The sequence below is a fragment of the Cavia porcellus genome, unplaced genomic scaffold (assembly GCF_034190915.1).
Source record: "Cavia porcellus strain 051 isolate PalLab524CR breed Dunkin Hartley unplaced genomic scaffold, mCavPor4.1 scaffold_1, whole genome shotgun sequence".
Classification (NCBI taxonomy): Eukaryota; Metazoa; Chordata; class Mammalia; order Rodentia; family Caviidae; genus Cavia; species Cavia porcellus.
In genome coordinates this window covers 33,389,517-33,403,819 of record NW_026947484.1, presented here as the reverse complement: position 1 = coordinate 33,403,819, position 14,303 = coordinate 33,389,517, and the positions used below count along the sequence as shown (strand labels likewise).

Sequence of the window (14,303 nt, the reverse complement as noted above, 5' to 3'; positions counted from 1 at the left end):
TCATTGGCATAAACGAATGATAGTGATTTTTTGTGTTTTCATTTTGTAGCCTTCTACATTGCTAAACTTATTAATTCTAGGAGTCTTTGGTGCAATGTTTGAGTCCTTTATGTAAAAAGTCATGTCATGTGCAAATAATAGCTGACTTGTTTCTTACACATATCCTTTCATTTTCTAGATTGATTGCTCTGGTTAATGTTTTGAGCAGTGTGTTGAACAAGAGTGGCCATAGCGGCATCCTTGTTTTAATCCAGACTGTAGAAGAAATTTTTTCAGTTTTTCCTCATTTAATATGATGCTGGCTACTGGTTTTCACAAATGAGTTTTATCAAATAGCAATAAGGTCCCTTTATACTTATTTTTCCAGGGTTTGATCATAAATCAATGTTGGATTTTGTCAGAACTTTTTTCTGCATCTGATGATATGATCATATGGTTTTTGTCTTCTGTTTAGGTAGTGTACTACAGTACTAATTTACATATTTGAATCATCCCTGCAACCCTGGGATAAAACCTATTTGTCATACTGCCTGATGTTTGTGATTTGTTGTACTCTATTTGCCAGTATCTTACTGAGAATTTTTGCATCTGTGTTCATGGAAGAGATTTATAGTTTTCTACCTAGTTTTGGGCTCAAGAGTGGTACAGACTTATAGAAACAACTTTAGGAAAATTCTTTTACTTCCAATTTCTTTGAAGTGTTTGAGGAATATTGATGTTACAACTCCTTTAAAGGTCTTGTAGACCTCAATAGTGAATTCATCAGGTCCTGGTCTTTTCTTAATTGGCAGTTTATTATTATTATTATTGCTGTTCTTGCCTCAATATCATTGCTTGTTATTAGATTAAGAATTTTTATGTCTTTATTCAGCTTTGGGAATTCATATAAATCTAGGAATTTGCCCATTTCGTGAAGATTTTTAATTTTTTGGACTATAATTTTTCGTAAATTACTATCTTCCAGATTTTGATGGTGTCCGTATCTGACCTATGTAGTAGCTAATCCAATGCCCAACACGTAACTTTTACTACAAAAACACGTGGTAGAAACTGTCAGATATTTAAGTTCAAGAGGCATTTAAGGTTCCTAAGTTTTAGTTTTATCCATTTTACAAATCAATAAGTTATTAGTTTAGTTATACTTTCACCACAATATGCTAAATAAATCAATTAATTTAAAAAATGTAAGTTTGATATGTTAGAAGTTTTGCTCTATTAGAGCTTTGGAACATTATTTAAAAATAATGGAACAATGTGATGAATTGGGTGTCAGGAATCTGAAATAAGAAAATTTAACCATTGTTTCCTAGTGCTAAACTTTACAGCGCTCCAGTATAAGCCATGGGTAAGTTTAAATGCAGACAAAAGACAAATGCCATAAGTGAAGGTCATAGCACAGTAGATACTTGATTGAAATGACCCATGCAGTCAAACTCTAAAATTTTATCTCAGTGCCTCAACTTTTTTTTTTTTTTTTTTTGGTCACTAACACAAATTTTCATTTGCCTACTCAGAATAAAATTCTTAGAGGTTAAAGTAGTCACAGAAATTAAATACCTTTAAATCTTAACCTGAAAGTACTGCATTTCCTGAAAAAAGGCAGGAACATAGATTTACTCACATTGTAAAGAGGTAGGATCTCCACCATTAGATCATGATTGAGGGAGGGGTCTTAACTATTAATATTCTCAGCACTTAGGAAAGTGCTAACAATAAGCTCTCAATGAATGGATGTAGAATTATGGTTGAGTATTAGGAATTAACATTTTTAACCAATTTTTTAAAAAACTACTTGTATCTAAATAGGAATTAATTTGGGGGACCAATTTAATTATTTTAGGTTTTAGGACAGAATGTTTTTTAATATTTAATTCAGTAAATCTACTATTACCATAAGGCATCCTGAAACTCCTGGTGACCACTATCACTATCAACGTCTTTTTGGAAAACTCAGTTTCTGCACTGGAAAATGAAGGAAATTTTTTCTATCAGCCCTGAAATTGTTTCTAGGCCTACTATGTAATGGTTTCTCAATATTTGGTGAATAAATGATTCCATATTGTACCAATGACCTCATATTTAGTTAATAAAAGACTGAAAAATATTGCTCAAAGCTTTTATTTCTAATTTGCAGAAATTTCTGACAACTATTTTAGTAAATATTTTCAAACAAATGTTAACCAAATATGAGAAACATTTTTACATATCTGATCTCATACATAGCAAGTCCCTAATTCTAAGACACCATACATTTTACAAGTTAGGCATCACCACTCTGCAATTTTTAATGGCTCAAAGAAGCAGTAACTTAGTAGCTCAAATGATTTTTATTTTGTACATTTGAATGAAAGATGATACATATGAAATTGCTCATATCTAACAATATCTTAATAGTTTTTGATCTTCAAAAATGGGAATTTTAATGGCACAAACTATGTTTAGTATTAAATACTAAACATGGTTTAATATGTTTTATAAATAACATCAGTAAAGGTTTCATAGGCTCCCAATTTTTGCTTTTATTCTTATCACCTCCTACCTGCTATGGGTGTGGTGGGTATTCTTCTGAAACTTCCCAATCTTGTGTGGCAGATATTTTTCTTGTCTTTTCTATGTAACAAATTGCAATTTGTGGTTTCAACACTGGTATCAGTTATTATTTTTTGCTAACTATCCTAACAGGCTAGTATAAGTAATTGAATGTTTTAAAAATAATATACTACACTTTCCTTAATATTCCTTGATTATTTAAGCCAACTCAACGTTCATAACGTTCAGGAACTGGTTAAAAATAAAGGGTTTTAGACCCTAACCCCAGTGATTCTGAAGCAACAGGTTGAGTTGGGGCCCCAGAATTTTACTAAGGGATAAGTTAGGCTGGTTAAGAACTTTTAAACTGGGTAAAGATTTACTTGGTTTTTTTTGGAGGCGGTCTTTGAATAAATAAAACTTAAAATTCATGAGGTATGAGACACATTTCCCTAAATCAAAACTATTTTCTTGGTAAATTATCACATTAGATCAACTATAGGACAACTGTAAATCGGATCTGCTTTGACTTAGTTGCTACAGCCTACAATCCAGGATAATTAACTGTGAATAATTTATTCTTTTGTCCCTTTTTTAGTCCACTGTTTTGGCCTCCCCCGCAGGGCAAGGGTCGTCCCAGTTTTGCTCTTGGAGCTCCTGGGAGGGTTTCGCCTCACTTTCCTTATCAAAGGCAATGCGTCCAGCAGAGCAAACTCTGCGTGAAGGCTCTCGATAGGAAAGTGAGTGGGCGACAATCCAGGACACCAGGACAGAACCGCTAGAGGCGGCCTGCCTAGCTGGTCGCGAGACCTCTAGCCTAGCACCTTTCGTGAAGTCAGGGGCCCAGCCTAAGCGAGAGAGCGCCCCGACAGTGCAGTGAGCCGGTTCTGATCCGCTGGAGATCTCGCGGCTAGCCTGTGCTTGTCCCACCGCCCCTCAGGGAACCACGCGGCCGGAGGACCAACCCACGCCGCGTCTCCCCGCCCGGAGAGGCCGCGCAGCCCGGGCTCCAGCGGCGAGCTCGCTCCCTCGTCTCGGCCCGCTCTCCGTGCTCTCGCTTGGAAGATGTCCGCCAAGGCCGACGTCGGTTTGGTGCGTGAGGCTTCAAGGCAGATCATGGCCGGAGGTTCTGCAGGTAAGGCCACCCCGTTCCGCCGTAGGCGAATCGCTTTTCTCACTCGAATCCAAAAAACGCTTCTCAGAGGAGCCCCCCAGGCGCGCTTCCGCCTCCTCCTCCAGAGCGCGGGAGCAAAGGAGGCCGGGAGCAGGCAGTGGGCTGCGGGTGCCTCAGGTAAAGTCCCCGCGGCGCCCGCCGAAGCGGCTCTCGGGTTCCTGGCCCTTTGTGTTCCTAGGAGAGGACCAAGTTCCAAGTTTGAGGAAAGCGTTTTGTTTTACTTGAAAGTGATCCCTGTTTCGTCTTCCTTCACTTCCTTCACTTCACTTCCTTCCAGTTGTAGACACTTTCTTCCAAATTAGCGCGGAGGTTCACAAAAATCCTACCTCTTAGTGAAGAGTTACGTCAGAACACGGAGCAGCTTATTGCTTACGGTGCTTGCTGGGGGATGGATTCATGCCATAAACAGGCGTATTAAAATTAAATTCATGTTAACACACATAAACACCTTTGATGGAGTCAACTCACTTTGTGTTTATGGAGAGTTATGCTGTGAGAAAAAAGCTAGAAATAATCACTTAAACGTGGCCTGAGAAAGTTATGAAGTTATGTTATATATATGAATTTCAAAGATATTTTAAAATATAAGTTGTAATTTGGTTGAAAATTTAATCCACATACTGAGATGCATTGTTATATAATTTAACTGCCATAATTAGCTTTTCACCAATTTTATAAGTGTAATTATTTTTAATAAGCTATGTAATGGTAACATTGATAAATCATATTAAGACAGCGACTAGAAACTATAATTTTCAGCATTGCCTAATAAAATTAATCTTCAAGCAAATTTGAAATTTTATAACAAGTTACTACAAATTATACTAGTTATTATGTCATAAATTACTTTCATCTTAGGGTTCTAACAATCAGCTGAATATGTCACTTATAATCTGGACACTTCCTTAAAGATAATATTTCTTCAACATGACAATTGAGGCATTCAGTTCTTACAGGTACTTATTCATTGTTTCTTCATTAATATGATGTCAGGAAATACGCTGTGTAGTTTTCAAATTGTTTCCCAGTAGTGATGATGAACTTGCACCAATTCACAAATTTTTGTGGACTTCCTCAGTGTTCAGGGATTGGGTGGCTATATCTCTCTGGAGTCCCAGTCTGTGACCCTGATCAGAGAAAACTCAGATCCAGAGTGAAAGTGAAGCTGCTTGGATAACATCCTAAGCTATGACCAATGGACACATTAGCATCTGTATATGTGTTTAGATGATCATGACATGTACTAAGGACAGCCAAGCTCAAAGAATATTAAAACTGGGTCAAACTCTAATTTACAGTTTTGTTGAATAAGTATGTAGCATAGATATAATGTGTGATTCCATCATATATTCTTAAAATTCTAAGTGATATAAACAAAAAGTTAGGATATTTATGAAATAAATTTAAAGTGTTTGTGCATAGTTGATATCTATGTTTTGTATTGTGGAATACAAAGTATACTAATGATACTTTTATCATAATGATAAAAGTCATGTTTACTTGGTTAAAAGCATTTTACAAACTCTTACATTTATTACAACTCTAATAAATGCAGATTATTTTCATTACATATACTACATCAAAGACCAGGAAAAAAATCAGTACACAAGACAGGTAGAATTTTGATGAAAAGAGGATGCATTTAGGTTTCTGGCACTGCAGTTTTGGCTAGTATCATCTTTAAGTATGTATTATGTGGTCTTTTGTTTGTAAAGGTCAAAAGTATTCCAAGGGAATTTTCTTTTAATGGAAAATATAAACTGGGGAGAGTTACCAGAGTCTCTTAGAGAATTCAAGGTCAGGGATCGGGGACTGGAGCACTGGGGAGGAACTCAGGAAGTGAATTCTCTCATTCTCTTATTTCTTGTCTTTGTTAAATACTCAAACATCTCTGAAGTCTTATGTCGATGGATACTACTGTTAGAATGGATTGCCACACTTCCAGAGGTTGACCCGGAAAGAATAAACATGGCCATATGGATTCAGAGGTTTGTTACAAGACATCGGACTTTTATTACTTAGACAGCAAAAGCTAATCATTGTGGTGTCAGTTCTCTGTGTTCCTAGTACCCCAGATAATACTGAAGGGGCTAAATGATAGATAATGACTGGTGGGCACAATAACCCAGAAGTTTTATGGACTTATGCTGAAGTCTGAAGCTGTAAGTGGGAGTGAGGTGGAAAGTCTTGAGTTTAACTGAAAATAAGGTGATGGATAGAAAACAGTTTTGTGGCAGTCTTCTACTAAATGAGGAGAAGAGGACTGATTCCCAGCAGCTCATCAGGTAGCTTATTGCCCTTTTCATTAGGAGAAATCACAGGATGTTGTACCAAGACTTAGGCCAGACTGTAGTTGGACTTTGATAACCTAGCTTATCTGGGGAGTACAAGGTTGTCAGATGCCAACCTCTCAGGTAGAGCTATTTCCCTATGCTCTCTAAGCAGTCTTTGTTCTTATAACTGCTGTTTATGGTCTTCAATCCATGTGATGGAAACTGGTCCCATATGTTCTCTCAATTTCTGACGATACACGCTCTCACCTTTGTTTCCCTGAAGGGTGTGAGGTCAGACTTGCTTTTCTTCAGTTTTGAGCCAAAATCCTTGGGATAGACTCAGAATAATTCAGCATTGGCAGAGGTCCCATTTCCATACCACTCAAATGTAGCCAGTTTCATGTGGATGGGGTTCAGAATCTCAAGACAGAGCTAGAGAAACTGGGTATGTCATGAGAAGAGGAGTAAGTGTCTTCTATAACTGTATATGTATATCTCTTATAACAAGACTTTTTGTAATATTTTCATTTAAAAGATTATAAACAGATGAATGCCTGAAAGGTGGTTGGGCAATACATAATAGAAATTGAGCCTTGAGTTTGCAACAATAGCTATTATATATAGATTTGCTAAAGTGACAGATTTGTCTTATGTGAGGAATGAGGTCATGTGCACTGGATTTTTATAGAATGGGCCATGTTCTTAGCCTTTCAATGCAGTTCAAATGGTCTTTCTCCCTAAACTCTCCCTTTGGCCTCTAAAGCGTTTCAGGCTTCCCTTAAATCCTGTCCACGCTGAATTCTCTTCTGTAATGGCAACTCCAGGGCCCTTCTGCCTCCCAGAATCTTACACACGTCCGTCCATGTCTGCCAGTCTCACTCAGAGTGCTTCCTAGAACTCGTTCCCCTCTCTGTACCACATACCAGATCACTGGGGTGACGCTGACTTATCGTCTCAAATCCTAGGTTGTTGCACCTTCTTTAGAGGGCCTCACTATCTATCACCTGCTATCGTGGAGCCATATCCCCACCATAGCTTTATTAATTATTTTGTCTTCCTTTGAGTATCTCCTTAGAGTTCATTGCTTTCTTGGAATGATTTTAGTCTGTGATTTTACTTTCTAGTAATAGTGTAAGAGTCAAGTGAGGCATAGAATCCAATGGTGAGAGTTTGAGGAATGTCAGCACTGCACAATACTCCTGACTAAGTAATGACAAAGATGAGAGGAGGCTGTTCTTGGTACTCAAGGTGTGGTCCATGGATGAGACCATATGGAGCACCTGGAAATTTGTTAAAAATGTAGGATCCCAAGCCTCATGTCTCCATCTTGTCTTATTCCATCAGAATCATCATTTTAGGAAGGCTGCAAGTCATTGGCTTGTAAAGTTTTAGAAGGACTGTGTTACAAGACTTTTGAGCAAACAGGTTTCCTAGAGTGGGAAGGCCTAACCCAGCTTATAAGGAGTGTTGAGTAAAATCTTTTGGCTTTTATTGTTGGTCAAAGAAATAAGAGTGAGTTCTGTACACCTTGCTATATGCCTCAATTTAAACTTCTTCTACACATTACATTTGGTTTCTAATAAATGGGTTTACTTAATTTTGTGTGTGTGTGTGTGTTTTACTGGGATTTGAAACCAGGGCTTCATACTGAATTAAATCCTTTGCCTTTTTTTTATTTTGACCAAGCTGAGTTCAAACTTGTGATCCTCCTGCCTCAGCCTCCCAGAATGCTGGGATTATGGGTCTACTCATCACTCTGGAATGTTGCCTTGTATTTTCACCTTTATTCCCAGTGTCTGGAATGTCTTCCCTTTATTTTCTCTTCGTGTTGAGATTCTATACATTTTCCAAAGCCCTACTTGAAAAATATTTTCTGGATAAATATTCCTTACATGGCTCAACAGCTTTATCTACCTTTACCTTTCCTATTAACATATGATACAAATAATAGCTAATATTTATTGAAATAAAATTTAAATACTGCAACTAGTTTAAGCTTTATATATATTAACATTTTTAATCTTTTCTATGGCTCCACATGTAGGCATTATATTATAGATGATGAATAGAGAAAGTACCTAATACACTTACAGTTCCCCAAGCATGCAACAGTTTTATAGGAGATTGATCTTGGGAGTAGGAGAATGTTATTCCAATTATTAGACATTTTTGGAAGTCAGTGAGATAAGTTCTACTATGTCTTATTCTCTCTGTAGTTTCTATTAGTTTAGTTTTTTTTTTTTAATCTACAAACACAATCCTTGGAGTGTTTCCATTAAATAATATTGTACTTATCTGCAAAAGCACAATGTTAGCTTTTGGCCAAAAGAAAATTTAGTTCTTATAGTGCTTAATCCATGCAGGGGGCCTCTCCATGCAGTGTGGCAGATTAGGAACTGAAAAAGGGCTCTGGCCACAGGAGCAAGTAAGTAGTAACTGAAATCTAACCCATTTGCTATAATGCAAGCCTCTTAAAGCAAAGATGTGTCTGCCTCCGGGAAGATTTTTGTTGCTGTTGTTGTTTTGTTTTATTTCATTTTTACTGTTGCTTTCAAAGATTTTGAAGGAATTAACAGCAAACTTGGCAACAACACTGAGAATTTCCCTGAACATGGCATTGGTATCTCCCTGGAATTCATATCCTTACCCTATCTGCTCAGCAAGAGGGCTCCAGCAGCTCCCCTGTCATGTATGTGGTTAGCTCTTACATGGATTAAAGAGCACAGATCCCTTTCAGACCCCACTGATCTCCCTAAGGACCAATTTGGGTTCTTCCTTGTGTCCCTAAAACCCATGAGATTGTTCTTATTTCCCAAATCTTGCGAGGGCCTTTCAGGTTCATTTGTTCATTTACCCGAAATTCTGATAGACTCTTAGGGTGTGAGACCAAGTCTTCTTAGTCCCTCTTGAGTCTCCTCCTCTCCCCAGGCCTTGCTAGGCTTCCTGTTGAGGTCACCTCCATGCTGGGTCACTTCCACAGTGTCAGCTCTTGGGTCTTTCTCCTGCCCCCAGAATCTTTCTCCTCCCAAGTCAGCCAGGGCCACCCTGAATACATCCTAGACCTTTCCCCCACTTCATGTATGATTTACTTGATCACTATGCTAACAAGACACTGACGTATTTGCTGAGGAACTTTGGTCAGAGTTATGTATGAGATGGACATGGAAGTAAGGGACTTTTGAAGCCACATGCCCCAAACCTCCCAGAATGCATGGTTAAAGTAAAAACTTGCAGGGCCACAAGTCCAAGTAGGATCAAATACACTGACTAAAGGAACAAACACACTGGCCTTCATCCTCCCGTGCTCTGATTTATTACTTAGATTGGCACCAAGGTCAGTCATGTAACAGACTACCCTGACCTTGTCCTTCCCGTGTCCCCTACATGAATTCCTACTCAGGTCATCGTTCCTTTGTGCTTTATCCCTGCTTCCTGATTTTATCAAAAAGTAACCACTGAGGCTTCAGTTTAGGTTGTCCTTGTCAGACTCTTCCTGCTGAAGAGTCTTGGTTAATGGCAGCCCTCTAGGCCCTCTTGTGTGAACTGGACACTGAGTAATCTTTGAGTAATCTTTCATCCTTTGTACTGTGCCACCGTCACAAACACAGTCCCAAACAATTATTCAAAATTTCTGGGCTGCAGTGTCCTTTTTTCCAGCTCCACCTCAGTTCCTGTACCTTGTAGGTAGGAACTGCATCACATCTTCATCAATTGCTATGTTCTACTTTATACATGCTCCTGGAATCCATTGCTTTCATTGAAATTGTTTTAGGAAATATTTTCTGGAAGCAAGTTTTCAAAGATTGTGCTAAAAACACACAGGAAGTTCAAGTACTTCCTGCAGTGTAATCTCACTAAACACCTTCAAAGAATGAAATGAGAGTGGGAGGACAGAAGTTTGTAGGGACGGAAAACTTGGGATTCATGGCTAGGCTTCTGACACATTATTTGAGAGTATATGAAAATTGTGACTTTTGTTGGGAAAGAGTAAAAAGCTTTCAACACCACCATCACCATCAACAAGAACAAAATTTAAAATAAAGTGTAGAATAATTGCAAATCTTCATTTTAAAAAACTCCTTATCTACAGTTTTGCAAGATCTCTACATTTTTCTCCTCTAACATAGTAGTTAAAATATACTCACAAGAAATGCCTTAATAGTCAGTAAGTCTACTAGAGGTCCTCTGGATTTTAATTTGTAAGAAGTAGTAAAAGTCAGATGCACTAGGGGGTAATCAAGGTTAAATTTTGATCAAGGAAAATTCTTTTCAGAATGGGTGCAAAGGAGACACACATGTGATTTGGGTAAATGGCACCTTTGGAATCCAGGATTTGGGAAACTGTAATTGTTCGGTAATAAATAGCAGGTTGTAGTGAAACAGGTGAGCCTTTATGATACATCAAAGAGAAGCTGGAACCCATTATCTGGGTAATTAAGGAGGAAAAAATCCCCCTTATTTCAACCACATAGGAGGAAGCAACTCCATTGCTCAAATTAATTATGAAATACCTTTAAGGGATGTGTTTTAATTAAAATTTAGTCTACTGTCTCTCCTTAAGAAAACTTACAGTTCAAAAATAAGAATTTAAGAACAAATATGAACTGCATAGCCACATTTCAAAAATGTATTTTATGCTCCTTCCCTGAAAGATTCTTTGAAAGCACTTAGTATGTGGATGCATGATCCAATTGGCATAAGACATAAAACCACTTTTCCAATGTTTTTGGAACACATTGTTAAAGCAGCCCTTTCTCACCCCTCCCCCAGGATTAGAATGGGGTGTTTCAGAGCATAACTCAGTAGGGGTTGAGAAATGTGTGTGACTATATTAATGAGTAAATATCTGAAGCCAAACCATGGAATATTCCATTTTATGATTTCATTCTGAAAATAGAGAGCTTGTAATCATTGAACAACTGATACTTGCAAAAAAAATTTTACACATTACCTCATTGCAACCATTCAGAAAATGATGTGAAAAAAAGACTTGCAGATCTAAAATGTCTGTCACTCTCCTTATGATATGTTTGTATGTATGCATTGTCTTTCTTTACAGGAGCCAAACTGGAAAAAGATGGACAGGTAACTTTCAGGCATCTCAAAGACTTAATAGGTGACATCTTTAAAGTGACAGTAAGTGAAAGAAACTAGGTTAAGGGGGATTTTTGTAATTGTACTAGATTTCAACTGATACTATTGATTCCTTTCCCCCAGTTGCCCAGCCTGGCCTTAAACTTACAGTCCTCCTGTTTCAGCCTTCCAAGTAGCTGGGATTACAGATGTGTACCACGCTGTCCAGTGTAAGCTGATTTTTTTTTACTAATTTTCTTTTGTTTTAATTCTTTTTTATTATAGTTTCATTGACACTTTGCATTTAATTGGAATACTTAAATTATAGATGTTAATTAATCCCACATTTTGATGTAACTGTGCTTTATAAACACTGTAATAGTTTTATTAGATCTATATATATTTTGATTGATATCAACAGGCCTCGTATTAATTTGCTAGGGCTAACAGAACAAAGTCTCATAAGCTGGGTAGCTTATATAACAGAAATTTATACTTCCACAGTTCCAGGAACTGGAAGGCCAAAATCAAGGTGTTATGAAAGTGGATTCCTTCTGGAGGTACTGAAGGAGAATCTGTATCATGCCTTTCTTAGCTTTTGGCACTTGCCAGTAGTCCTTGATATTTCTTGGCTTGTAGATAAGTCATTCTAGTGTCTGTATCCATCGTCCTGTAGTGTTATCTTCCTACCTCAGTTCATGTTCTGATTTCCCTTTTCTTGTAAGGACATCAGTCAGTGGATTAGGGCCCACTGTAATCCTCCATGGCCTTACATAAATCTGATTATATCTACAAAGACCACATTTCCAAGCAAGGTCATATTCTCAGGTACCAGATGTTAGAACTTTAACATATCTATTTTGGAGACACACTTAGACCACCTGCAGGCATTCTGTTGTACCTTTCTCCTTGTATTGTGTTCCTCACCCATGCATTCCATATCTCAAGCTATGTCTTGTGTTCTTTTTTTTTTTTTTTTAATTGCCAATCTTCCTGGAAAGTCTCACTCAGACTTCAACCTGTGAGAATTGGAAGATATGCTTTTATCTTTTTTTTTACTGAAACTTACTAAGTTTTTCTTTCCTAATTTTTGTCAAATATTTGAAGAATTTCATCTCTTACCAATTTTCCTCTTTAAAATTGTCCCTGAAGTTGACTTTCAGAATTTTTAAAAACATCTAATCACTTCTTTGTTAATTTCTTTTTTCATTTCCTAGAAATGTATATTTTATTGACTTCCACGTTCTTTGCTTCACGTACTTCATTTTAGCCTTGAAAAAGTCCACCCACATCTGGCTTCAGTGTTATCTATTTGCAGGTGATTGTATCTATGTCTATACTGTATCTATATATCTAATTTCATTATCCCCTCTACATTCATGTTTCTAATGTATACTTACAAAGCATGAAATTGAGTCAAGTAGAGCCTAATCATTTTTAAGGAGGTTTCAGAGGTATATTTTGAAAACAAATCGTATTTTCAAATAACATTTTCCCTGTGTGTATAGTTGTATTTATCCCTATTTTTAGTTTAGTCTGTATTATTCTTTTATCACCTGAGGAAGTTATAAATGAACTTTGTTGCTTGTTTGGATTGGGTAGATACTAATTTTCACAGCCAGTGAGTATGATTAAGATAATTAAGAACTGATAAGATAAATCTTATCTTTTGGACTTGCATTTATTGAATGCTTACCATGTACAAAGCACTGTGTTTAAACCCTCTATGTTAATTTGAAGTTTCTGGAAGATGAGGAAAGAAACACTCAGAGGGATTAATTTGTTAAGGCTGGTGACAGAGCAGGGATCTCAAACTCTGTTGTCTTTGGTTTTGCTTTCAAAATCCCAGCTCTCAGCTACTATTCTACCTTATCTCTTAGTGTGCAGTAAAGGAAATCAGAAGACTGGATTCATAGAGCTTTGCTTTTTAGTTGGGTTAAATATCCAGGACTTCTTTGGGAACTCAAATGTATGAACAGAGTCTGCCTTTGGTGTGATAGGCTCTATCTTGTTTTTAAAAGGTCTTTTTTTTTCTATCTACAGAGTTTGCTGCTGCATTTATGCTTTTATTTTAATTGTATTAATTGTTTAAATCCCAGCCATAGCTCAAGTATGCCCCATATTCCACAGTACCCGGCAGGGCACTCTGTCAGCATCGGTGGGACCACCTCTTTTCTCCCATCTGCCAGTGCAGTTGATTAGGAGCAAGCAGCCCCTCTTGCCCATGTATTGTTCACTGAACCCTGACACAATCAGGTAAGACCTTGCAATATATCTCTGGTGTGTGAGCAATACCAGAGAGGACAGAGTAGCTTGTCTGTGAAAAGGAAAGTAATTTTAAATTGCATGAAATGGTTTTGTCTTGAGCCTTTTCCTTTGAATGTCTGTTCTATTTCAGTTAGATACAAGAGTAGATTTCATCTACTATCTTTAAAAACTAGAATGGACTAGTTTCTATAGAGAGAAGTTATGACTTTCTTATCTTTGGAGAAAGATGAATGAAATCTATATATTTTTCAGTAGAATTGAATGATACCTAAAATGAAATTGCAGCTAAAAAGGAATCTTACAAAATAGTGTGTGTGTGTGTGTGTGTGTGTGTGTGTGTGTGTGTGTGTGTGTAAAGACTAATATTCTATTTCTTGTAAAGTAATCAATATTTTTGAATCACTGAATCAAAGTAATTGCAGGAAACATTGATTTTTACATTTTGTCTTATGGTGGCTGCTATTGTTATTACTATTTTGTAAAGGGTAGTAGAGATAGGTTAAAACATTTTGGAATAAATTTCAGGATCATCTTCATAATTTGAGAATGAATAGGGTTAGGCTGACACTTCCTTCTAAGGCAGTGCATTTAATAGGCCCAATGTAGGCATTAAGTAAATGTATGATCGGTCTGTACTTGTGCAGACCTATAGATGGCAGTGCCTTCCTATAATTTTGCTTTAAAGACAGGAAAAAGAAAAAGCTTCTTGCAGTTAGAGTTAGATCTAAGAGTATGTAACTTCAAATTAGACCTCACTATTGCAAAGCATTTGGAGCAGGTACCTTTGGGTATCTTGAATACATAGATCATAGAAGATTCTATACTTGAAAAATTTGGGAACTATACTTTGGAGATTTTTAAAAATTTGTTAGGATTCTCAGCTTTGCATGGAAAAATAGGTTCATGTATGTGATTAAGAGAAATAAATAGAAGAAACTTTTCTGTCACAATATTTATTTTCTCTGTAGTGGTTTTGCATTGGAATT

The 14,303-nt window shown here is 37.1% G+C and overlaps 1 protein-coding gene across 2 annotated transcripts in view; it reads left to right on the top strand.

Moving 5' to 3' along the window:
• Positions 1-3,048: 3,048 nt before the first annotated feature.
• Slc25a21 (solute carrier family 25 member 21) overlaps positions 3,049-14,303 on the top strand; it is a 464,613-nt gene continuing 453,358 nt past the window's right edge. The window contains exon 1 of one of the 2 annotated variants that reach the window (XM_063230688.1): positions 3,049-3,664. Coding sequence is in view for 1 of the 2 variants with exons in the window: in NM_001278766.1 (NP_001265695.1) it covers positions 3,595-3,664 (70 nt within the window). In the remaining variant the exon portion in view is untranslated. The remainder of the gene's footprint in view (positions 3,665-14,303) is intronic. The other variant, NM_001278766.1, reaches the window with a different exon arrangement.